At 41.7% G+C, this 27,642-nt stretch overlaps 1 protein-coding gene across 2 annotated transcripts in view; it reads left to right on the top strand.

The window, feature by feature from the left end:
• gfra4a (GDNF family receptor alpha 4a) overlaps window positions 1-27,642 on the top strand; it is a 124,083-nt gene that overhangs the window by 8,156 nt on the left and 88,285 nt on the right. The window contains exon 1 of one of the 2 annotated variants that reach the window (XM_026303701.2): window positions 11,727-11,819. The exons of the other annotated variant lie outside the window; for it this stretch is intronic. Coding sequence (XP_026159486.1) covers window positions 11,762-11,819 — 58 coding nt within the window. The 5' untranslated portion in view covers window positions 11,727-11,761. Of the gene's footprint in view, window positions 1-11,726; window positions 11,820-27,642 lie in introns of those variants that run through there. 2 annotated transcript variants of the gene reach the window in all.

Genomic DNA, 27,642 nt, shown 5'->3' with positions numbered 1-27,642 from the left:
GAACACTTTGGGTAGCGTGCCTCTTCTGGAGATCTAACCTGTGATCTTCTAATTGCAGGAACATTTTTGTAAGTGCCAGGCTCTCCTGCCACCTTTTAACTCTTTGTGCTCTTCATGGTTCACAAATCCTTTTATGTGAGGGAGGCACGCGCCTCATTACAAATGAAATGGTCCCTGCACATTGACAGGAGGAGAGCGTCACGTTAGTAAAATGGAGTTAATATCATACACCGTCACTTTGACACTGATAGAAAAACCTTGTCTTCGTGCTTCTGTAAGTAGCCCAGCTGTGTTATATGCAGCAATGATGCTTAGACCATAAAATGATGCGTTTCCAAGAGTCTGACTGACCAAATGCTGTTAAATTGCCATGTAGTTGATGCTTTCATCTGAAGTGTTTTATTATGCTTAAGCATTAAAAAAGTACCATTAACCATTAACCCTGTAGTCCACATTCAATTCAAGCATGTTTGGATCAATTTATTTTAAAGCCTGGTACATGTACATTTGTTTGCTATATTCAGATCTCTGTGCTGATCACAACCTCTGCCACTAATACAACCCAACAGCAGAAACCATACCAAAGTGGACTCAGGTTTATGAGTATTAGAGGACACATGTTGATATCTTACAGCAGGCAGATCCCAGAAAGGATAAAATAACCTGAGGGCAGTCAGAAGAGATGAATTCAACTATATCTTAAAATTTAAGAGAGCGAGATTCCCCCCTGTGTTTCCTAAGATATAGAAAAATCACCTTTCCCAAGAATGAAAAATATCGCTGTGTGTACAACAGCATCTTTTTTGTTATGTATCTGCTTGTCACCAATCTCAATTGAAGCCACAGTGTGTAATGTTGACAGTGATTTACTGTAAGTAGTCACACCCAAGATACTGTGTTTTTTATGTCCGCGGCATTACATCAAATGGAAATATAGGACTGTATTTTATTACATAATTTCAAGTCCTCCCCTCTGGAGTTCAGCCTGACATATTTGTCTCAGGGATCTCCACTGGAGTTCTTTCTAATGAGACAGGACATTTAACGTCAAAACCAAGATGCACATCAGGATGAGTAGAAATTAACTGTTGAACTTGTAAAACTTTTGATGTTTCCAGAGAGAAGGGTCTGGGTTTTTATCTGTTGATTTCAATGTAATCTAATTTTTGGGGGATTTTGCATTTCAAGGCTGTTAACTCAGAAGAAATAGTTGATGATTGATGCAGCAATATCACTTTCTGCGATATTTGTGATCTATGATTAGAACTGCAGCACGGTTACAATCAGGACAACAATCAGCATTAAGATCATTAAAATACAGTAACAGGAGGTTGAGCAACTATAACTCTTGGTTGAGGTTAGGGTTAAAGAAATAGTCTGAGGTTCTGAAATAGGTTTATTGCTTTCTTGCCATAGGTTTAGTGTGAATACGGAGGTGTATGGTGAATACACACCTGTAGGCAGGGAGGGATTTATTTTATAGCCATCAAACAATAGGCACAGATATGTGTCAGTGCACATCTTGCAGACTACAGGCAATCATTTTACACTCTTTTGTTTACAGTGATCTCTGTTGTTTATGGACCTGAGTCTTTAGGGCAGTGCCTCCCCACAGAAAACATAAGTGCTCTGTTAAATCTGCACCAGGTCTGTGGAGAAGTGCTGCCTGAAGGACAAACTTGGGAAACAGATGATTCGCTCGCTGATGTTCCATAACCGGTCAAAACGACACTACACCACCGTTTCTATCTGCACCACTAAAGTCCGAATTAGGATTGATGCCACCCTCATGTCTGTACCGTTACCGTGACGCTACAGCAGCTGCTTAACTTTTCTTAGCATGAAGGCCAGAACCTGCTGACTTGACAAAAATAACAAATTTGTCCGTCAGCACGACTAATGTTCGCTAGTTAGCAGGCTGTATCTTATTTATTCAATCAGTTTAGTTGTGTTGTGGTTTGTTTTTTTTTTTGGTGGGTTATGTGCTGGACTGTTTCGGTGGCTTCCTGGATTCCTGTTGTCACTAAAAAGCCAAACGAGACTTGAAATATTCCTGCATCATGGTTATGCTTAATAAAAAGAACATTAATTGTAACCTTAACCTTCCATGTTCCTACCAAACTATCCCACTTCTTATTTTTGGCTAAAGCCATCAAGACTTTCTGCTCCAGCACGAAGTGTTGGCCTTTGCCGTAAATTTCCATTACTTTCACAATTCATAGGAATACTGGACAATTAGAGGAGCTACGTCTTAGTGCACTTGCTCATTGACTGCATTAGATGCTGCTTGGTGAGAAATTGCAGCCTTCATGCCACCGACCTACGACGCTACACACCTAATGAAAATAAACACATTTTAATTTTACTGTGTGATTTGTGACAAATGATGAGTTTCACTGTTGTGAGCTCGCCTCTGGATATATTTCAATATGATTATGGTCAAAAGTTCATTATAAAAGCAAATAGGAGAGATCAGTGTGGTGACACTGATAACGAGGTTCTTTTCCTCATGCCTGTAATGAATGGACTAATCAGCTGAGTGAGCCTGCTGTCGAATGAATGTCAGCACTAAACCATTTTTCATCCACACGTCTTCTCCCCTGATGGGCTCATTAGTGTGCGGCTGGAAGCTGCACACACGAGATTTTTAGTTTCTTTTTCTTTTTTTGTTCCTATTATTACATTTTTTTACCTACTTATTTTGTTTAGGCTGCATTGTTCTGCACACTTCCCACCCCAGCTCTGCAATCAAACTCTAACTGCTATGGCCTGTTCTGCGATATGTGGCTCCCTCTCACTCAGTCAGCAATAAGACGTTAATTGTTATATTCAGAACAATATCTATAGCATTTCAGAAGTCACTGTTGTCTTTAGCAGAAAGTCTTATGGTGGGTCACTGATTTAAAAACATCATGGCCTTTAAAGGATTTGTCACTTCCTTGTTTCTGGATAATATTATACATGTGGCTACAGAACACATGCTCTTTCTGATTGTAATTGCTGCAAAACATCTGTGGTGTTTAAAAGATAATGCACGTGGTGTGTTCTTTCCTCATAGACACGCACACACACACATCTGTGTACATCTGCACATCTGTTTGAAGAGTGTACAGTGAGGAAATGGCCTCAAGCTCTCTGCAGTTTCAGAGTCATTTCTTCCGTCTACGTTCAGATGACTACATGTGAACTTTGAACCAGAAAGACCTGGTGTCTTCTTTGCTGCACTGTAGTCCTCTTCACCTCTTCCTTATTTGTTCAAGAGAGACTGAGGAGTCAAAATATTTTTCTTGCCATTCAAAGCCATTTCTACTGAAATACTCACATGACAGCAATAATGAATTACTTTACATTGGTTGGTCTTTTGGTCTTTTGACTGACTGAATTAATCACGTGACCTTCACCAGCATGGCACGCAGCAACTGAGTGACCGTAGCTTATTAGGACGAGAGAACAGGAGCTGAGAAGTGACTAAAGGGGTAAACATTGTAAAAATGCTGAGTGTGATTTTGATTACAGTTTCCTTTGCTGTTAGATTACCCCTGTGTATGCTAGAATCTCAGGCATGACGTTTTGGTTTGTAGATGTGTTTTTTTATTCTAAATTGGAAGTCATAGTAAGCACTTGCTCAATGACAAACATACTGTTATTCCTTTGAGTCCTTCACAATAAAAGCCACCACGGGAGTCCTTTAATGTGAAGCAGGCCTATATATGTTAGCCTGACATTTGCATTCTTTCCTCTGCAGTGAAGCTAACATGCGGGACAGGTTTAGAAGTTTGGTTTTACTTTTTGGTTTTACTTTGACCTCATGTATTTGGTTCTAGGTAACTGGCTTGTGCTCAGCTGTTTGTGTGTGGACGTTTCAGTGATGTCTCCAACGTTGTGGATTGGTTATGTTAAATATATAAGCTGAAATAAATAAATGTATTTGTGCAACATGAAACCATAAATGCTTCCATTTAGCTAAACACATGCTGATGGTTTGGAGAGAGGAGAATTTTTCCTGATGGTAACAAAATGCAAAATATGCTTCACTAAGTGAAGTATATGACTGTTTAAATGTTACTGCTGTTTATTCAGTCGTTTCATTAATATTGTTACTTACTGCAATTAGATGCCCTTCAGTAGTATTAATAATAGCAACAGTTGATCTATAACCAGGCTCTTGTATATGTTTGTTTTCCTCAGACAAAGCATCATTGTGTGTGTGTGTGTGTGTGTGTGATGACTGACTCAGCTGGAGAGGGCAGACAATGACAATGATGATGTTCACTAATACTCATGGCAACTGAAGCCTTAATTTAGATGAGCTGCAGTTACCAATCACAAGACCGTTTTGTTTCATTCGTCTACACTTAATGTACATTTGACATTTCCAGATTTATCTTCTGCATATTAATTATTTTACAAAAGAAAAAGGCTTACCTCTTCCTGTTTTCATTGGAAGTACAAAATGGCCAAACATCATTTGTTCATTAGTCTTTAAGTTGTGAAAAAAAACCAAAACAAAACACCTTTTTTGACAAATATCGTCTGTAAGACTGTAACTTCCTTAAAGGCAAATTAAAAATGGAAACCATTTGATTTGTGTCATGAAAATAACAAGGTGCTCCCTCTCTTTTGCATCTTGATAATTAATGGAATAATTAAGTCTGTGAGGCTACATACTGTCAAATGAATGTCCACATTAAACCATTTCTCATCTTGTCTTTCTCTGCCCAGATGGCCTCATTGATTTATCCATTTCCACGCATTCTTGCTGTGTATCTGATATATGCTGCTGCAAACACATCATGAAAACCACCCAGAATTTCCAAGGGCATATGGGTCTTTTAGTTTTTATGCCTCACATTTCTATCTGGGCACATCCGTTTTATCACCTGCCTACCACAGTAGCCAGAAATGATTATAATTACACCAAGACTGAACACGCCACAGCCTTGTTTGGTAGGTTGTATTTGGCTTTTTTTTTTTCTGCCACTGGTTAGAGATCAAGCCTGCAATGAGAACAGAAGCTGATGCTGCAGTACATTGGCACCACTGCAGGGGAGGCTTCTCATTTTCAGCTTCATCTTCAAAGGGTTTTCATTCTTGGAAAGGCTAGTGACAAGTTGGCACTTTGATGATATGCCCCATGCTACATGGGCAAAGCAGAAATATGTCGCCTGCTAGCAGCTCTAATCATTGTGGTAGCCAGCAGCATAAGAGCTTGAATGGCATTCAAAGTTACGAATAAACAGTTTCTCAGGTGAGACATAAGCTGGGGTGAGAGATGTGTTCCAGTCCTTCACTAAACCTGCTAAAATCCACATTTTCTTAATAACAATGACAGAATATGATTCTCCCACTTCCCAGAAATATGACAGTGCTACTCCATAGCAGCCCTTCTGTTCATCCTGTCAGCGTACTAGGGCATACATCAGTATGATAGTACGATACACTAAAATGAAATGTTTGTTTTTTTTCCCCTAGTTTATATATATTTTTAACTGTTGACAAATAATTATCATTGTATCATCAAGTAAAATCTCATGTCACCAAAATTCCCCCCAGAAATATATATACGACATGATCTTGGTGTCCTCAGCAGCAGCTACAGACGTCTCACGTCTCATTGTGAAACTATGACCCACATCCAGTTATGATGGTGTTAACTTCTGGAGTAGAGAGGTTGTTTTGTGCACTTCTTCCTACAGGCTACAGTGGGTACGGAAAGTATTCAGACCCCTTTAAATTTTTCACTCTTTGTGTCATTGCAGCCATTTGCCAAAATCAAAAAAGTTCATTTTATTTCTCATTAATGTACACTCAGCACCCCATCTTGACAGAAAAAAACAGAAATGTAGAAATTTTTGCAAATTTATTAAAAAAGAAAAACTGAAATATCACATGGTCATAAGTATTCAGACCCTGTGCTCAGTATTGAGTAGAAGCACCTTTTGAGCTAGTACAGCCATGAGTCTTCTTGGGAATGATGCAACAAGTTTTTCACACCTGGATTTGGGGATCCTCTGCCATTCTTCCTTGCAGATCCTCTCCAGTTCTGTCAGGTTGGATGGTGAACGTTGGTGGACAGCCATTTTCAGGTCTCTCCAGAGATGCTCAATTGGGATTAGGTCAGGGCTCTGGCTGGGCCAGTCAAGAACGGTCACAGAGTTGTTCCGAAGCCACTCCTTTGTTATTTTAGCTGTGTGCTTAGGGTCATTGTCCTGTTGAAAGGTGAACCTTTGGCCCAGTCTGAGGTCCTGAGCACTCTGGAAGAGGTTTTCTTCCAGGATATCTCTGTACTTGGCCGCATTCATCTTTCCTTCAATTGCAACCAGTCGTCCTGTCCCTGCAGCTGAAAAACACGCCCACAACATGATGCTCCCACCACCATGTTTCACTGTAGGGATTGTATTGGGCAGGTGATGAGCAGGGCCTGGTTTTCTCCACACATACCGCTTAGAATTAACGCCAAAAAGTTCAATCTTGGTCTCATCAGACCAGAGAATCTTATTTCTCATAGTCTGGGAGTCCTTCATGTGTTTTTTGGCAAACTCTATGCAGGCTTTCATGTGTCTTGCACTGAGGAGAGGCTTCCGTCGGGCCACTCTGCCATAAAGCCCCGACTGGTGGAGGGCTGCAGTGATAGTTGACTTTGTGGAACTTTCTCCCATCTCCCTACTGCATCTCTGGAGCTCAGCCACAGTGATCTTTGGGTTCTTCTTTATCTCTCTCACCAAGGCTCTTCTCCCACGACTGCTCAGTTTGGCTGGACGGCCAGGTCTAGGAAGAGTTCTGGTCATCCCAAACTTTTTCCATTTGAGGACTATGGAGGCCACTGTGCTCTTAGGAACCTTGAGTGCTGCAGAAATTCTTTTGTAACCTTGGCCAGATCTGTGCCTTGCCACAATTCTGTCTCTGAGCTCCTTGGGCAGTTCCTTCGACCTCATGATTCTCATTTGCTCTGACATGCACTGTGAGCTGTAAGGTCTTATATAGACAGGTGTGTGCCTTTCCTAATCAAGTCCAATCAGTTTAATTAAACACAGCTGGACTCCAATGAAGGAGCAGAACCATCTCAAGGAGGATCAGAAGAAATGGACAGCATGTGAGTTAAATATGAGTGTCAATGCAAAGGGTCTGAATACTTATGACCATGTGATATTTCAGTTTTTCTTTTTTAATACATTTGCAAAAATTTCTACATTTCTGTTTTTTTCTGTCAAGATGGGGTGCTGAGTGTACATTAATGAGAAATAAAATGAACTTTTTGGATTTTGGCAAATGGCTGCAATGACACAAAGAGTGAAAAATTTAAAGGGGTCTGAATACTTTCCGTACCCACTGTATATAAAGTACATCGACTTTGTCTAAGCTCTCTATTCTCTGTTCCAAAGACTGGAGTTTATTTCAACCATGGCAGTAAATATTAGATATAATGGATGGTATTAAAAAATGATTGTGGTTTCTTCAGTGTAGGTTACTGTAGCATTCTAGTTAGCATTTTTGTTTTACTCCTATTATATTGACTAGTTTAATATTAAGTAATACCTTATACTGTGTGTGTCAAGTAAAAAGTTAAATATTTACCTCTGAAATTTCTTAAAATATGGTGTTGGAAAAAAATGAACATAATTTATATTTATATAACTCTCCTGAAAAATCCCCCCCTTCCCATACACAAAACAACTTTTAGTGCTAACGGAGGCACAAGTACTTCAGAGTTGTTTCTACAGGTGCAAGTCCTTGTGCATAAAGAGTAAATGTCTTAACAAAATGCAAAACAAATTCAGAATCTAGTGTAATAAACATTATGACAGTCAGGCGGCATTTTTAGACTACAGATTTCATTGTTCACGCTTTACATAAAATTCGATCAGTTGGGACTCTGACACCTAAAACGATTAAGCTGGGCCTTCAAATGAGACATGCTGTGTTTCATTCTACTCATATCTCATATCACCGCTCACAACCAATGCTTTCCCTGCCTTTAAAGGCTGTAATACACAGGCAATGTTTTGTGGCAGTGTGGCTTAGTAATATCACCCACAGCAGGAGCAGAATTTGCAAATGGACAAAATCAGTGTGATGGCCAGGAAAGTGCCATCGGTCTAGACTTTCAGTGGCTGCACCGCAGGCTTCTGTCTCTGCTATAATCCTGCCCAGAGGGAGGAAGTATAAAGTGTTATGAACTGAAGAGAGGACCACAATGAGATATTAAAAAGCACAGGTCAAAAAATGGTTTGCTTCCTGTTGCTGTAATCTTACACGCCACCTTTGTGAAAATGCAAATGTCCAGTTGATATCAAATGACAGTTAAAGACGGAGGCGTTAATGTGTTAACTGTTCAAAACCAAAATATGCAATAAACAAGTGTAGCATGATCTGCAAGAGCAATCCATCTGCATCGTAGTGTTGTGGAGGCATCATGGTCTGGTGATGTCTGACCCTGAAATTTAAAAGCAATGTTGCATGTGACTGCCAGTCATTTAAGCACAGCTATTAATCCATCTTACAGCTGCTATCTAAACAATGATGATCCAAATGAGCAGTCAAGGAGCCTCTGACCCAAACTGGAGGCTGTCAGTCGTATCACCAGCCCCATTTAGGTACATTACTGAACACAGAGCAGCTTGGGTAACCCCCACAATGATTAACTGCAAAGAAAATAGACAAAGGTGATTGAAAAGGACACCGCGTCACGTGATGTGTTTCTGTACCCTTGTTACTCCACAGTAATGGTAGCAAAGTATTTCCAAGTGGATGTCGGTGCTGCCTTCTGTACCGTAATTATCATATCAGCTGACATGTGCTCTGGAGGGCACTTGTGTTTTATCTCTGTGGCTGGAATGCAAATATCTTAGTTCTGACACCTACAATCAAAGATACCTGAGCGTTAGCCTGTAGGAGTTTAGTCTGCAGCTACAGTGATCCAGACTGTTAATAATAATAATAATAATAATAATGTACGAACAAGAAGGGAAAATCTGTGTGAAACTAAAGTGTGTGTGTGACTGAGTTAAGTCAAAGATATCACGTAACTGTACCTTGGTTGCCCAGAAAGTCTTTGTGCATGTACTGTGGCCTTGAAAGCTCTTCCGCTGTCTGATTCAGCTCCATCACTGGGTCAATAGCAGGACTACAAAGCACCTCCATCACAATCAAGTCACACTGAAATGGCGGCGTGTAGGTGGTGCAGCATGACATCTATGTTTTTTTCACCTTTTCTTTCTCAGGCTCTCCCTCTATTTCCTCCTCCGTGTGTCTCTGTGAGACTGTATAAGCAGGCAGACAAAAAAAATCCAACTCAGGAGCTGGCATTCATTTGAATACATTAATACCTCTTAATCAGCCCTTGGTAAGACTTCTCTACTGCTTCATGGCGAACCCAGCAGGAACCTGTCCCACATCCTCTCCTGTCTTATGGCATCAGCCTTGCAGATATTCTAAGGACATGGCAGCTTTTTCAGTCACCCTGGGGAAACAGAGCCAGAGTGGAAGTGGGGAACACATGGGGGGAATTATGGAAAGATTCGATACCAAGCAGGCGGAGGGATGTTACATTGAAAGGGTGGAGGTTGCGGATCAATACACCAGCTTTTTGTGGTGCACAGTCCAAGTTCAGGTTCATTTTGAGGTTTTGATGTTGAATCTTGATAACCTGGGACGACCTGTTTTGGACACCTGAATAAGTGTCGTTCATATTTTTCGAACCCAATGCGCTGACTTCACTACTTAACACAAAATAGGTCCTCCACATCATGTCATGTCTCAGGAAGTGATTAATGAAGCTGTCAGGTATATGGCTAAGAAAGAACTCACCAGATATTTTTACTCTTGTGTAAACACTGAGCGTGACGAGTGCAGTTTACTGCCACTGTGTTACTCTGATACAGGATAGTTAGGTTCATATATTAAATAAATAAAGATGACATTTTGTATAGTTTGTATCAACAGACATTTAATTAACACAAACATTTCTAAAATCCTGTTTTCACCTTGTCATTCGGTCGCACTCGGTGTAGATTAATGAGAGAAAAATATGAATTGAGACAGTTGTAGTATCAGGCTGCAACATAACAAAGTGAAGGGAGACTGAATACTTCCTGAATGTGATACTGACAGTCTATGGGCCGAGGTCAGTAATTAATGAAATTAGGGAAAGCAAAGTGTAGAGAAGCAGCTGTACATGCTTCTGGCTTTGGAGACCACATCCTTGTAGAAACGGATCCTGCAACACAGTCTTAGTATGGGAGCAAATCCTGAGAGGAACAGACTGCCCACTCTCAGAAAAACAGCAAACTCAAACACTGAACCAGAAGTTTGTCAGTGTCTGAGGTTGTGCAGCTTATTCTTTAGAAACCAGGTATGATCCATCCCACGTTTCCACGAGTGTCAGCCTTTCCTTCATGCTGCACAAACAAGGTTTTGGATGAAAGTGTCCCAGAGATGCTGTAAAAAAATAAATAAATAAATAAATAAAAAATTGGAAAATAAGCTTGAGGAAGCAACCCAACTCCCAGCAGAGAAACAGCTCAAAAATTAATTTCTCATCCAGCTTAGCAGCTTGAAAATAATTTAGACTTTGACCAAAAAAAAAACCAAAAAACACTCATAACAGCTGTCAGTATGAAAAATGTAAATATTCTCCATGATTTATGGAGTGTTGCCTTTACAGGCTTAATCACATTATTCTGGGTGCATGGCAAACAAAAGAGGCTACGTCTGAAAATAATAATAGCACGGCTTGTCTGGAGTGTCAGTCAGGCCCACTGTCTTCAAAAAGCCACATTCAAATAGATTTGTCTTTGCTCTGTTTTGAAAGGAGACCAGCATGAGCATATTAGACAGCAGGTAGTCTTAAACAGTCCATGCTGGCAGCAAAGATGGTCTCTTCATTTTTACCATTAAGGAGCACATACACTGTGAGTCAGCCTGGCTCTGTTTTCACTGTCTGCTCCTCCTTTGCTGTCGCAGCTGTTTAGGGCCCCTAAAAGATTTTCTCAAGTGCCTCCAAATCAGTGATTCTCAGGCAAGTTGACTGTGGCAGTTTCTTCTTTTTTTGAGGGGTGGGTGGGGGGTGGTGGGGGGTAACCTACTTTCAGAGAAGTGTGGATATGATCTACCCACCCATACAGACTATGCACCATTTTACGCAGGTTTATTGTTTCCATTTTATGGCAGAATGAAATAGACTATCGATTGAACTTGTCCTATTTCAACTTTGGCCAAGATTGGAGTCCTAAACGAGCTGGGCTGGGCATCTCCGGCGACCCGCGAGGGAGCAGGGGATCACAGGCACCGTGTGACTCGCAGGTCGGAGTGCGCAAACAACGCGCCCTCGTGATTCATCCGCAGTTTTCCAGACGGTGCGCAGGTGGATGCGAACAGGAGTGGATGCGGCCGCTCGGGACGGACGGATGAAACGGCCAGTTGAATGCGAATGAGCGCAAGAATTATTCCATCTAAAGGAGCGAACTGGTTTTCTCCTCCTCGGTGTTACGCTCATTTGGAACCATTGGTTTGATTTGGCGCAGCTGTAACGCATTTTTTTTTTCTTCTTCATGACAAAAGTTTGACTGTTAAAAATGATGCTCTGCTCCGCTCCAGTTTTTTCATGCAATGCTGTGGATTCCGGTGTCAGCGTAAGTGGCCAGTCATCACTTGAGAAATAGCTGCGATTCTTTCGCTCTTAATTTCGTTGCCAATCCCAACAAACAGAGGGCTTTAATTGTCGCGCATCCTCACTCGCCCAGGATTGCATCCGTTTGAATTAATGTCGCACTCCATAATGGACTTCGTTGGACTGTACTTCTTACAGCTGGCTCTTATTGGTAAGTTAACGGCACTTGGCATGTAATTCAGTGTAGCAGAAGTTGTGCAGAATGAAAACGTTGTTGTAGTGGCTGCAGCTCGTATTTGACCTGTTTTCAGTCTGAGCTTCATGCTCATTAGTGCAACTGTTATTTAACCAGTCCCAGTGCGCTTGTTTTTTGGTAAAGTTGCATGATGAGATATTTTTCTTCCCTGCACGATCAGCCAGTTGTGTCGGTGTGACCAGACGCACAGTGTCCCGGACAGGTGTACTGTTTTTTTGTTTGTTTGTTTTTTTTTTGTCTGTCCGTCGTTTGTTTGTTTGTTTTACCCACAGAAACTGATTTTAATGAACCGGCGGGCTAGATTTTCTCCACTTAAGAGGTGCATGCATGTCTCTTCTTGTAGAGCAATACCGTGTCCCCCTGCAGGCACAGCCCTGTGTGCATATTCCCGCATATTCCTGTGATTTCATACAGCAGATGTGATGTGAAAGGAAGGAGAAAACATGATTTCTTTGCTGCCTGAGCTCCAGACGCTGCCGCTTGTCCCCACTGTGAATGCGAAAACCCCAATGCAGACTAGTGTGTGTCAAAGTGTTTGTGCGCGCGTGTATTAGCCACCGTGTGTGTTCGGGTGCGCGTGCAGGACCCGCGCGTGCTTCTGCACCTGCCTTTGCAGGTAAATTGTGTCGTGTGCGTGTGTATCCCGGGGGCGGAGCTGCAGGTGATGTGTGCGGTGTGTGAGCGCGCACGTTTGTGCATGTGTTTGTGTGTAAGAAGAATAACACTGACCAATCAAATTGGTGTGCTGGCTCAAATCAACGACCGCTAGCGCACGTGCACACACACGCACGCACACGCACACGCACGCCTTTTTCTCTACCCCAAATTTATTAATCATGTTACCTGTACACTTGTCATTGTGCCAGAAGGTGAAAGTCATTTCTAATATCACTGCTGTTTTTTTTTTTTTTGCTGTGATACAAACTCTTTTTCTCATTCTGCTGCACTCTGCTCTGCAAAATTCCTCCGTCACAGTGAGAAAAAACCTTCCTGCAGCGTGAACGTGGGCTGGAAACGGGACATACGGATGGAAGGATTTGTATTTCTGAGATTTATGGCCTAGATAATGACAGCTCTTCATCTCAGACATCATTTCCCTTTGCTGCAGCTGTGGTTTCAGCCACTCACAAGTTGCACTGAAAGCATGCTGGAAAAGAGTGTGCTGGAAAATCTGGGGCTCCCAGGAAAGATGTGCCACTACTTCGAACCCTGAACACACACACACACACACACACACACACACACACACACACACACACACACACACACACACACACACACACACGCCTGCACCACTGCTGTATATCACACTGCATCTACAGAGAGTCGTGCTATTATGTCCCACCTTCCCTCACTTTTCATGTCACGTGAAAAACACGTCAGAGCACTGGACCGTCACTCAAGACATGAGCTGGCTGGGTAGATGGAAGCAGGTTGCGGGGAATGGGTGCAGTCATTCCTAGTCTTTTCTTCACAGATATTCTCACCTTGTCAAAAAGATGTTTTAAAGCAGCAGAGTCGCTCTCCCTGGGCCTCATGGTCCCATCCATCAGCCATGGGCAGAGAGGAAAAGGGGGCTGATCAAAGAAACTGAAACTGATTTAGTCTGAAGGTTGAGGGATGGGAGGGGGGGGCAGTTTGAAGGCAGACAAGGGGGAATCTGAGAGCGAGCTAAGACCATCTGAATGATCCTTTGCAAAATTGTTAAATATTAATAGGTTTGAAATTTAGTAGTAAATTGACGGGATGTAAAGATAAGGCAAAGGACAACGTGTACAACATGTTAACTCACATAGACTGAGGTGATTTATTTTTCTTTGGTCATGTTTGTGAATGTTAGATTGTATATTAACGGTGTGGTGCCGCTTGAGTCTCACACAAAACATTAAAAAACACTTTGATTGGTGCGTTTCGTTATGTCCAGTTGAGAACACGTGAATATGTGACAAACTATATTTGCAACTCAAAAGTTGGAGCTTTCATGGTGCACTTGAACGTAGCATCGGTTCCTTCAGCAACTTCTTCCTAAGTGTCCTTGATCACGCCTACCAACAGCACTTGCTCCCAGGTGTGTGTGGACCAGCTTAGCTACACTTAGCAGCACTTGGCAGCCCACACTCCTTATGGGACCTTTTGATTTAGGAGGATGTTTTTGCTGTTCTGTATGTTTGTGTTTGCATTCGGCTGCAAATAAAATGTTGCTCCTCCACAACTTGCCGACCCAAACGAGGCTTTGAAATGCCTGTGGTGTCCAAAGCCACAATAATATCCGTCCAATCTAATGAATGTCTCTTTCTGTTGAAGCGTGGTTGGTAATGTGGATGTATGCAAGATTAGCATGCTGTGTTTTTGCATTTCATTAACTTGCAGGGTAAACTCGTGCAATGAATAAAGGAGGGAAAAAACAAGCCTCTATTTACTTCAGATTTAAATGAGCATATTTACTGCTCAGTCCTGTGATGCTTCAGTGATTATCTGCCCGCACTGCTCTGAACATTTTGCAATCATTACTGTAATTAGTTGACCAGGTTTATCTGCATATTATTCTTCCTTAAGTGGTAGGCTACACCCGTACCATGCAACACGGTACAGGACTGTACTGATTTTTGCATATGGCGAATGATATTCTATACACGGCGGTAATTGGCTGGAAAGATGTAATGATCATAAACATAAATGGCTGACTACTTGAGGGTGGTATGTATATTTGACCCAGCATGAGTTTGTGGTGATTGGTTCCTCACAGGGCGGCAGCAGCAGTGGAGGGAACAATTTAGGATGCGTTAAACTACAGGGGCTCTTCGCAGAGGCCAACTGGTGCAGCTGCAGATTGGATTTAGCAGGTTGGGGGTGCCGGGATCACGTCCGGGGAAGAGAAAAGGGGGCAGCCGCTGCTGATTTTTAGATGCTTTGGCAAAACAGCTGATTTTTTTTTTTCTAATCTGCTCCAGAATACTAGCTAGCTGTCATCAGTTATATCCAGTGAGGAAAAAGAGATTATTATGATCAAAATGCGGACACTAATATTAAATAATCATTTGAGTTTAAGTCGTGTTTGAAGAGGAAACATTTCAATTATTGAATGTAATTACATTTTCTATAATCAGTCATGTCCGATAACGAAAAGCAAAACAAACAAGTCAGAGTTTGTCCGACTGGATGTCAAAGTGTGATTATTACATCAAAACAGTGCAGTGCAGTGTTCTTCTGAAATGACTGATACTATTGTCAGTCAGATGTTTTTACACCAGTCATTTTGTTGCATAACTAATCATAGTTTAGTTGTTGATAATGTCAGTGAAGCTTTTTAAATCACCGATGGGAACACAGCAGTCATAATGATTTCATAGTTGAGGACTCCAGAGCAAAGTTACCTAAAAGTAATTACAGTGTTGTGACTACAGCAATGAGCGTAAGCCGACTGCTGATTACTATTCCTCACTAGGTAATTATTTACTGATTAACTTTCCGGTGCAGTTGAATAGATTTTTAAAGTAGGCTTTGCATAATGACATTATTATGCATAGCAGTAGAATGATCTAATCTTTAGAAGCAAAATAAAACTTAAGAGACTCCATAAACACGACTAGATAATCATATTGAGGTTTGATGTTCTCCTAGTTTGTCCATCACCACAAGTGATGTGTGATTGTTTGCGTGTGGATTTTCTCATCTGAAGAATCATCCACCTGAGAAATGTTCTCAAAGGGAAACTTGTAGCTTCGTTGCTTTCTGTTCGGGTTGAGGCTGCTTCAGTGTAAAGAAACGTGTCTGTCTGCCTCTTTGGAGCTGGTTTGTCCCTCTATGATTGACTGTCATTGGTGAGGGGTCTGGACAAGAAGATCCAAAGCTTAGATAGATTCTGCCCAGTCCTCACACCAGTACTGACCTTCTTCAGTTGATTAGTCTGACTGGCCTTAACATGTTTGATTTAGAATTTTACATTTGAAATAGTTTGTTAATCAAAGGTTAGAAAATAAAGTAAGGTTGGCATCCTTTATTCCAAAAACATCCTGACCACAGCATCTGAGGTTTCTACAGGACTATACAACATCTAGCACACTATTAAAATAAAACACACTCAGCACTGTTAAGAAAGTCCAAATGATGATTAGGAAAATAAATCACTGACCGTAGACAGTGGCCTTGAATTCGGTTTAAGGTACCATGTTCTTCACGCTAATTTCCAAGTGGCTGGAGCAGAAAACATCATTTTTTCCCACGTTAAAGAAAGACACAGTCTCCTGTGATCAAAGGTTATTTTCGGATCATAAGATCGTCTCTGTGAGGGAAAATCAAGTGACAGTTTTCAAATAACCTCAACTGTAGTTTGGCATTTCCATATTTCAGTTTTTCGACACCACCAACATAAACACTGATGTGTTGCATCTGCAGTGAGTAAATATCAACCATATACTGACCTGCCTGATTTATCAGTCTGGTTCTAATATCAAGTTCTGTGTTCTGCACTCATTTCAGTCATGACAGCTCAGTGAATTAGATACTTGTGCCAAAGTAAAGTTTTACACAGACACCGTGTGCTGTGCAGGGAGGTGTAGAGAGGAATCTGTATCAGATGGTATAATCTGTATCAGCAGACACATTGAGTTGTCAGATTATTTCACTGTCAGGTGGCAGGAAAATATTTATATTTGACTTATCGACAGGAATAAGACAATTACAGTACGTAGTAGATGTCGCTTAACATTTTTTTTCTTCTGATTTGATTTTCTTGAAGCTGTATTAATGTTTTGGCCACCAGGGGGCAAGTTTTTGTAGTGTGTTTATTTTTGTCACTACAGTCGAACAGTCATTTGAATCAGTGTTAATTTAAGTATCAATGTGTCTTTAGTGCAGTTTGATGTGGATTTGAGAGGACAGATATTGCAGTGCACATGGGCACTGAAAGATATTTTACAGGTCGTAGGATGAATGCATCTCTCCACACAAATAGCTTTCTAATTAACAGCCTCACACATGCACACACACTCACACACTCACACATGCACACATGCACACAGAAAGGCCTCCAGTGTATCCAAACCAAACATCTTCCATTGCTCTCAGCAGTTATTCAGCCTCATCACTATGCTTTGTATGTGAATGAATAATTTGCTCCTTGCATGTTTGGTAACCTTGAATCGCGACAAATAATATTTTGGGTTTTTACAAGTATGTGCTTTATGCATTTATTCTGACAAATATGAAGCCCACCCCCTCACCACCACCACCCCCTGGTACATGTATAATTCATACTCACCATGCTCCCTCACCAGGTCCCCATAGCTGCTGCAGCATTTCTTGATTTCTCTTATGGTGGATGCTTCTCTGTGCCTTCAAGTTCCACTGATGGAGAGAGGCAAGAGAATATTGTCAGAGAATTACAGGAGCAAACATAGCAGGGAGAGGAGAATGTGAATAAGCTGTGTGTGACAGTGAGAGAGGGGATTTATTTTTCCATGAAGCTGGAGCTGTTGTAGGGCATCTAACAGAGAGCAGATACATATCCTCTGTAAAGCGTCTCACCAGAGCTGAGTGCTTCTCCTCGGCTTGGAGGATAAACCTCACATGTAACGTGCCACACATTCCAATTTAATTGTTTACCTGACTGATTGTTGTTTGTTGCTCACATCCTGAGGTAAAGATCTTCAATTCCAGTCTGCACCCAGCACCTTCACATTTGCACATATCATTTTTTGACGTCCAATCCATCTTGCGTGATTGATTTAATTTGTAAACTGTCTCCTCACTGAGATAACGCTATAGGTTTTTCTGTCATAACTCAAGAGCTGAAACATAAATTCGAGCAGCTGCAGGAGTTTTTCTTTGGTTACTAGTTGACAGTTCTAGCTGGTTGTTCTTTGCTGTCATACTGGTTTTCTCCCTGCACTGTGATCTGTGCTGGAACAAGTACTGCTGTATGAATAAAAAGCAAATGGAAGCAATTACAGGCCATCAGCGGTGGAGAAAAGAGGCCCTAAATGGAGGCCCTGTGATGGAGATAAACATTCCTCGGAATAAGAGGGAATCAAACTGCAGCACTGCTGCTGGTAGGGAGGATTTTGTAGGGTGAAACCTAAATGACAGTACTCCTTATTATGTTAAAACTCTGTCATTTCCACCGGCTTTTGTTGAGGGACGATTATGCCACAGAGACAATTACCCTTGTCCTTGCCGCGCTGAAAGGATATGGCATTTATTGCCACTGTATTCCATAACCAGACGTTTATCTTTGTAATGAAAAGGCTGCAAAATGGTCCAGGCTGATTTTGAGGAAGCCTAAAAGGCTGCAATTAATCAGAAGAAAAAAAAAATTGTGAGTGCAGGGAAAAGGTAGCATTGAGCTGGCTTGGCAGAGAGAATGACAAGTGGTAATGAAACAAGCTAGCATTGCTTTAAGGCCCTTCATCAAGTGTTCACAGTACTTAAAGCCTGTAAGTATGTCTGTCAGTACATATTTGAATATACGGAGCTTTCAGTGTCTCATTGCGACTGGTGCAAACCATTATCCAGACTCATACAATAAAGGCCCTTATTATACCATCATTTTATTGAGAGTGGTGCTGGCGCTGACAATCATATTCTCATCAGGCATAGACGAAGTCGGCATAAAAATATCTCACTGATAATCATGAGGCCTTGGCTTCCATTCACATGATGCCCTGCATTAATCACAGACGCTGGCCCAGCACACTGCGTGCTTATATTCCTCCTCTCAGCCCGTTTGTGCCTTTCATAGAATCGTTTTTACATTCGACTGAAGCATGAAGGATTACGTTTCCAGTCACCTACAGTTTTTTTGTCACAAAGTCTTCGAGTAAACCAGCAGTTTGTTTAACAAAACTTTGCGTGCTTATAGAAAACCCGGTTGAGGTGTATAGCAAAGCTGCAGTGTGAAGTTACCGTCCAGTAAAAGCCCAGTTAAAGCCTAACTTGCTTTGTGTAATGGAGGAACAAATCAGTTTTAAATGTCTCCTGGTGTCTTAGACATAGAAATGGAGTAGGACAGAGTTAATCAGCCAAGAAATATGGTGTCATACGCTGTTACGTTAGAAAATAGTGTGCCCAAAATGTCTATTAAGATCAGACAGAGGTCACAAAACAAGCTGCTCCTTATAGTTTGACAACAGAGCCTCTTAGTACGTGACTGAAGAGGATGAAAGCAATCCTATTACCACAGTTGTTATTTAGCTGAAATTTAAAACAAGAGCGAACAGCTGAATCCACTGGTACTAGGAGCAACTTATGTTTGGCCTCAGAATCACCTTGTAAAACGTGTTAAATCTATTTTCATGTGCACCAGGCAGATTATTATTGTAGCAGCACGCTTCTCTTGGAAGACTACTTTGTTCCAAAATGCAGTTTTTATACAAACACCTTTTCAGAAAGTTTTTTATCGACATATTAGTGGCATATTTCATTTACTCAAAGGTAATCACCAAAAAAGATATAAGATATAAAAGGAGAAACAAAACTGGGGCCAAAACTTATCTCCTTCCGCCTGCTGCAACTCACATTTAGGTCAGGTCATGTTAAAAAAGTAGCTCCTCATCCTGCTGTCTTACTTTTCCCTGAGAACTCCCAGCAAATGAGAGCACACCAGCAGGATACAGAGGGAGGGCAGAGATCTCAGTCCAGAGCAGGAGCCGAATCAAGATGACATCCTGCAGCCTCTTCTGCAGGAGCCCCGGGATCTGGGTGGGTAATTGGTTTCTAATCAGAGCTGCGGCTTCTGCGGTGGCGTTCTGCTCAGTCTGTTAGAGATAGAAAAAGACGAAGAGTGTGAAATCAGGACTCAGGAATCGGGTTCAGTGCCAGGCTGACAACTGACTAAGCCAACAGGAGGTGGAGGAGGATGGGGATGTGTAGAATGGGCCAAATCGCAGCAGGCGATCCACCCAGCCTGTCTCAGATATGTGCCAGATAACATTTATGAGGGCTAATGGAAGAGTTTTCGGCTCAACACTCTCGTACATGCTTTGTAGTCTGTCGTGGGCTGCTCGGCTGATGATATCTTTTTGTCTTACATGTTCCACATCATCGCTCAGAAAAAGAACAACAAAACTGGAAGATGTTCAAGATTTCCTAAATATACAAGAGGCAAAAACAGTTAATTGGCAATGATGATACTTTGGCATTTTGGCTCATTTCCTTGTCTGATTAACTGCTAAGTTGCAGTATGCAGTGTTTTTTTTTTTTTTTGTGTTAAAATCAAATTAAACAAGTGCTGTATGTTACACAATAACAGTTTGTATTTTTTTTGTACTCAACTAAATCACACCATCCTGCTGAAAACAACCTTTCGGTGATGACGGGAACATTTCACCTGTGTAGAGTAGTGAAGTGGGAGGAGGTATGTCAGGGGAGCCATCATTTCAGATATAGTTATTCTGGTAGACATCGTAAGGTGGCAGGTTGGTTTGGTTGAATCATCAGTACAAATAATGAGAAACTGCAATGCAAAAAAAAAAGAAGAATCACATTCTTTGCCAAAATCTGTGCACAGAAAACTTGAGAAGTCAAACTGCGACTCTCAAGTTGTAGTAGAAAACAGCCAATTAGCAAAGTTAGAACTTTGTTGGCTGCACTTTGTTTAAGAACAAACCTAAAGCTGAAAATTAAACTGCAAACATGCAAAAACATTTACCAGTAATGTATCAGTTCAACATGTGGATCAACATGTTCCACATGTCTGAGTTTAAAGCCATTTATAATAGCAAACAGACAAAAACTGATTATAGGTAAATGTCACTTTCTAATAAGTTTGACATTATTAATATTATTTCATGCATTTATTGCTGTTGTTAAGCTGTTACAAAGACATCAGTCCGTGTTGAAGCATGTGACTCTTGCACATTTACAATTGGGGGAAAAACACTTATGTAACTTTCGCCTATTTCCATTACCATTAGACACGGCCAGCAGAGAGCAGGGCTGTTGTCAGCAGACAGTCAAGTGAGAGTGGCAGTAATGAATCCTGCAGTCTGTTCCAAACCTCTGAATCACCGCTGACATCTGAGGTTTACTCAGTGATTTGGTGTGCCCATTAACTAATCAGCAGCTATTTCTACTGGTAGGAGAAATGTTCGACTAACTGGGGCTTTGGCAGTGAGACTGAAAACTCACACATCAGCTTCCTGCACAGCTACATTGCCATCTAGCTCCATCTATGAAGAATATGAAGACGGCCACAGACGGACAGGTTGTCATTGACCTATTGTATGGAAATCATTTCTAAACTGGGGCAGGTCATCACTGATGACTGGTTTGTTATTGACCGATCAAAAGCTTAAGCGGAGCGAAATGAAATATCAACAAACTTGGTGCTTCAAGCCAAAAACCTGCGTCTTAAAATAGAATCCTGACACGAGCGTCAGCAGCAAAGAGCTCGGTAAGAGCAGGTTTAAAGTTGGTTTTGTTGAGCTAAACTGGTCTTTTTAAACTATCAATACATTCATGTCCTACAGGCCTTGAGATAGATTCCATGTGAATATCATATGCAGCTTCTGTCAGTCTCCAGCTAAGCTGAGAGTAAGACGGGGCAGCTCCTTCCTATCTCTGCTCAGTGGATCATCTCCCTTTAGCTAAGCTGATAAATCCTGCCTTCAAGATCTTTTTGTTCCAGCACATCTAAATACAGTTTTTTTTTTTTTTTTAAGATATATTTCAAAGAGGATTTTGGATGGCTGTGATTGACATGCTGCACGCTGTGTAAAAAGAAGGTAGTTGCTTTTCTTTCTTATTTCATATGGAAGATTTTTGCATCTTGCCAATGGGAGTTTCACACTGCAGTGTCTCGCTTACGGATTTTAAAGAGGTTGAACTTTTTCACATTGTTTTTTGATTTTGCTGCCTGTGTGACCGATCAGACTACTGCTGTCTGTATGACACGTTAAATAGAACTGAGCGGACGTCAACGTATTGTGTGTTCATTATAAAAAATAAGTAATAAGTGAAGACTGGACCTGATGTTAATTCAAGCCAACATAACTCAGGTAAAGCTTAGTAAACACAGGAATGGATGTAAATCTGATTCAGGTGCAATAAGATGTACGAATTGGTCTAATTAAATCCCTCCATGTGAATTCAATCTCTCCTGGCCTCACGGCATCATGTCGGTGACTGAGAGAGCCACCTCTCTTCCTCTGAGCTAATTCCCATCAGGTAGTGGGTGTGTACAGTATATTAGTGCCCCAGTCAATCGTGGTCAAAGCCTGTGTTTTAAAGATGATGAGAGAGGCAATATGCTGACTCTCAGTGCCTCTTATTCGGAACAATAGACAGTTAACAGAGATATTGACTTTTCTTTATATGCTTGTTGAGTAGGACAGCTGGTTCATTTAGTAACTGGCCACTTGCAACCACACAGCATCCACCGCTCTGAAGGTTTTTCAAAAATATTGATGACACTCAGTCAGCCCTTTGTACTGCACCAGCTTCTGCAGCCAATTAACTCTGGCATCCAGTACTAACATGATTTTCATCTTCTTTGGAAATTGAAACTAGTTTTCCCTGGTGTTGAGTCGCTTTGTGTTTTCCCCTCCTATCCGCTGCAGATCGTTGTGGTTTTTACAGTCTGCCAACCAGGTGCTTTTCTTCTTCAGTTACACTTGTAAACAGGGTGGAAATGACAAAAGAAGAAGAAACAAAAGCAGTGATGGATGTGGAGGACACACCTAGACCTGTATTAATCCGATTGGGCCTTTACAATGAAGTAAGACAAAGATGGACTACTGTTACACACCATCATCCTCTCCATCCAGAAACACACACACACACACATAAACACACTTAGATGTTTTCTTTAAAGCCAGTTCCTGATGCCTATTGAGATGGCCGGTGTGGCTGCAGCTCGTCATCGCGTTTGCCCTTCATTTATTTTGGGAACACGTTTTTTTAAAGATACGCTCCCTCATGTGGAACAGTGAATATAAGATAGAAAACCCGTCTGCTTGGTGACTTTGTGCCGTGGCGAGATCAAACGACAGAGTCAGGGGAGTGAAAGGAACTGAGATAGAAAAGAGGACAGAAAGAAAACTGAAGAAAGTGTGAGGGGAAAATGATCTAGAGGAGATCGTCCTTCATCCCGTCTGTCGCTGCACATGAATCTTTAGAGTTAATTGGCTGCTTTTAATTCCGTCTATCGCCGTACCCCTTTTTCGCGTCATCCTGGATTCTTGCCCTCAGTCTCTTCAGGACTTTCCACTAAAGTGAGACCCAACGTCACTGGCCATCGCTCCCACCTTTCCCAGTTTTCAGTCTGTGTTGAAACCCACTGCACTGTCAATCCCCCAGATGGTCACATATTCAGTCTTTCACCAATGCTAGTGTAGTGACGTGTGACTTGAAACACTATCAAAGCTTTACAGCTTTTTTTTTTTGAAGCTTCTTTGTGGTTTGTAATAACGCTGTTCCTGCGGATGTGGATTATGAGTTGATAGCGTCTGAGGTCAGAACGGCTTGACTTACTTAAACGCTATTTGATGGTATCTGAGGGAGGTAATGGACAGTGTCTCCTTAAAAGACAGGAGAGGAGGTAAAGTAGAGCTTGAATGCTGCTGCAGTAGATTGGACATCATCGCCTTATCCTGCCAGACAGTAGATAAAGTGAAAGCTCCTCCTCCCCTGTCAGCTGCTGTGACCTCTTGTCTGATCAACAACCTGAACAAACCCGGGGTTATGTGTTCACAGCGCAGAACAAGATGCTGCCTGATCGTGATAACCACTAGATTGGATGAAAGCCGTTGAGCCACAGACCAATGCTCTTTCGTGTACCCCAGCCCTTCATGGGGTTCGTCAGGTTTCAACCCTCATCAATATTGTTTAAGCTCTTATGCAATGCACCACTACTCCAGTGCTGAAGTGAAGTGGGAGCCATGTGGCCATATGCTCCTCCGTGAATGGGGGGCTTAGAGCCCAGAATGCGTTGTGAGACCAAGAGACTAGCCTTAAACAGTGAGCCAAGAATGTGCCAGGGCCAGAGCCATGATAGATGATGAGGCGCAGCAAAGGTTTTATTGAGGGTGTAGCACAGCTTGTCGTGACAACCAGAATGAATGAGAGCCTTGGCATCTGTGGGCACCGTCACCCCTCCGGTCCCATTTTTATTATTACTTATTCACATACAGCAATAATGTTGGTTCAATTTCTTCTGCTATCAATTTGCAAACTTGGCTGTTAAACTGTGAATTATGCAACACTTTGACAACAAAAGGATGGTGGCTAATCAACGCGACTATGCTGAGGGTATTTACAACCTTCCTCCCTTGAAGACTTTTCCACTTGCGGAGGGAATAAAGCATATGGAAATATGTGAACACACATCTTGACTTACACTTCTCCGCTTGTCCTCTTGATTAGCTAAATGATGAATCCATCCTCCTGCTATTCACAGTCTGATGATATTTTCATCTAGTAATTAGGGGGTTTTTCTTCAGTCTCTCTGATGTCACTCTGTTTATCTGTTTATGTTTCATTTGAAAGTGATAATTTGCCAGATTTGTGTAATGTATGTCAGACAGTACATCATTATGGTGTGGTCTGTTTGTCCATAACAGAATCCCTAATTGATGATGTGTTATGTGAAGATCAATGTACAGAAATAGACATACAGTGTTTACCTATTTTCAGACCTCCTTTTTTTCCAGTTTGTGTTCGTGGCACCTCTGCTCATGTTATCTATGCTGTTTATTGCGTGAAATTGTGTGATGAATACAGTCCACACAAACTGTAATGATGTTATTTTCTGGCCCAGAATCAAATCGAGGCAGAGGCTTTCCACCAGGGGAAAGTCATTTTTTAGGAGAAATTAATTTTGACAGATGGCAGGAAACGGCTGCTTGACAAACAGCTAATGGAAACGCTTTCATCAGCTCAGTATCAGTAAATGTTCTGCCAGTCAGCGGCAGCAAAGTTATAACTTTATTTAGATGAACTGTCCTTATAGTTGTCTGTTGGACGTAGTTCTTCTTTACCGCGTCAGATTTTTGTCTCCATAGACATGAATCTTGTTTATTTTCATGGTTGGCACCGATGATTTGAGGAGGTCGACCCCGAGATCCAGGCCTTCGTCTCCGCTTCTTGTTGCCCTTTAAAGCCACATATGCTGAGCAGAAAGGAGGAAATTTACCCTCCTTGCCTGCTAAATCCTGCAGCCGGGGTCATGTCGCACTGATCCCCTGCCCAGTCTGCAGAGCCCATTGAGATGGACTAGCATGTTCAGCTACGCTTGACTGGATGGTTCCCATTTATCCCCAGCCCCCTCTCTTGCTGCTCTCTTCAGAGGCAGGAGCTTCCAGGTTTCATCTGTTTGCCTGCCTCCTGACTTGTTAGAAGCTTTTGTCAGCCTTGTTACTGAGCCTGCTGATCCATGGCCATAAACCTGTGCAAAGGTGGAGAGGTATTAGTGAACCAGGGCTTTACACAGCTGTCCGACGGGTGGCTGAAAACCTGGCATCTCTCTCTAACCATGGAAATGTTCATTACTGACTATATTTGGAAACTCGGAGCTGATATCAATCAAAAATCCAGAAATAAATCAGGGTTTTCTCACCGTTTGAACCTGCCTGTTGAACGTACGCATGCGGACAGACGCTCCATCTCTTTAATTGACGATATTGAATTGTATCTAAATCATTTGGTGTAATGACCCCGAAGTAATGGTTTATGTCTACATTGCTTAGTAAAAGCATTGAACTGGTACCATTCCTCAGCCCTATAAGCTTCCACTGTCCTCTAGTACCATTTTATTGCATCCCTAATATCCTGGTTTGTTAAAGCAGTACATTTTACCGCTGGCTATGCTTATTTGTTTCTAGCAGTCGCTGTAATTACCCTTCACGGAATAAGTTTTGCTGGTGATGTTTACGAGACAAAACACAGAAAGAACAGTCTACGAGATGAGGATGTATCTGACCCACTGGGAAATCCAAGAAACAAAACCAAGACCATTAATTACATGATTACAGGATTCTCTTTTGATATGAGTGTAAGGTCAGTACATGTTAAGCTTGCTCTGCACGTGTTTAATGAACCTTTAAAAAATTAGGACAAATGTGTTTATTCTTTAAAAACAATCAGTAGTTGCTTATAATTATTTATAATCTTCTTTTTTAAACTTCTTGTGTTTGCTTAGTCTTTGATAACCAATCCGATCATAAGTGTATATGTGGAGGTTCACGTGCTTTTGTCCTTGTAGCTTAGTGAATTTCATCAACACAGTAATGGCTGTGGAGACAGCGTCAGCCTCCTGTGTTTATTCCTGTCCACTCATAAGTCAAGCGACATGGTTGCAGAACCTGAATTGTTTCATCAACTTTATTGTGTGGGCAGCTGCATTGACTGCAGAAAAAAGTATGAAAAAAACAGTGTGAAGATGCATAAGTGCCATATTGTTCTTCTTGTCTCGGGGCCCTATGAGAAATATCTCTGCTCAGCCTCATTCATAACGCTCTTGTCTTTGACAAATACAGAGAGACAGGAATAGAAAAGAGGGGCCACTCGGAGGGGACAGATCGGCATCAGGGAAGCAGGGCTGAAACGAGAGAGTTGACTTGGAAAGGGATTGAGAGGTGATTCAGGCGGTGAACAAGAGACAAGAGCGACTGTGATATGGAGCAAGAGAGTTGGGAGAAAGTAGACAAGATTAATTAACTTATTTCCAACAACAGATCCCATTAAAGTTGCTGTCAGCCAACCAAAAAGAAAAAAAAGTGTCTGTCACCAGCGGTGAGCCACTCACTGACTCTCTCGAACTAAAACCGAATACATTATGAGCTTTGTTTTTTAGACTCTGCCACGTAAGTAAGTAGAATATACAAATATGTGTAGAGAGAAACTCTGTTCAGTGTTAGCTGTTATGGTTTTCTTTGGATCAGTGCAGCGGTGGTCAGACATCTGTTGCTATGTGATTATGGAGAGTAGCAGATAGTGAAAATGGCAGGTGAGTCTGCAAACACAGCGTCTGAGTGACTCAGTATCGCAGGCGATTCTCCAGGTCTATAATAGCAAAAAGTGATGGAGTCCGAGAGGAGAAGTGGGATGTGAGGTGCTGGCTGCAGGGAGACGGCGATGAAAGATTGATCAAGTAGGCTGATGTCTTTTCAAGGTGAGATCTCAATTCTGAGGGAGGGAGGGACCCCCATCCTCACCTTCTCACCTCCTCACTTTAGCTTTTGACTCCTGTTTTTCCTTTTCTCCTCGTTTTTGGTGCTTTGGGAGGGAGAAGTATCTCAGAAGAGAAAGGAGCTGAGCTGAGGCAGCAGGAAGTTTCAGATTAGGGGAGTGAACCGTTGTCTGTTTTCTTTCCCCGGTGGACTGCAGTAACGCTCTAATGCTTTCCCACAGCAGTTTTTCAAACATTTTCCTCTCTGTGGAATATTTTGGTGAGTAGTTCTTTTTTTTTTTTCCTCCCCTTTTCTTTTTCTCTCGCCTTGACTTTTTTTTTTGTGTGTTTAGTGCAGCCATGGCCCTGCTGAGGCTTTTTAAACATCTCTAGAAGTCTATTATGTCTGTCGGCATCATCAAACACGACGACAATAACGCCTGTGGATGTTAATCTTCACCTACCCTCAAATTTACCACAGCATCATTTGATCTTTTACATCTTTCCTCATTCCCCCCATACCGCCGCTGAGTTAAAACCACACAAGGTTTGATCCTGCTATGACAAAGCCTCTTTGACACTTAAAAAGGCATCTCCCCACTGCTCAGCTCTCACATGCATTCCTACCAGTGAGCAATAAGTGCTAATTTCACATAATTGATTTCCCACTCAGTT

Source organism: Mastacembelus armatus, chromosome 22, assembly GCF_900324485.2.
Source record: "Mastacembelus armatus chromosome 22, fMasArm1.2, whole genome shotgun sequence".
NCBI classification, from domain to species: domain Eukaryota; kingdom Metazoa; phylum Chordata; class Actinopteri; order Synbranchiformes; family Mastacembelidae; genus Mastacembelus; species Mastacembelus armatus.
This window is presented reverse-complemented; position numbering and strand designations above follow the sequence as displayed.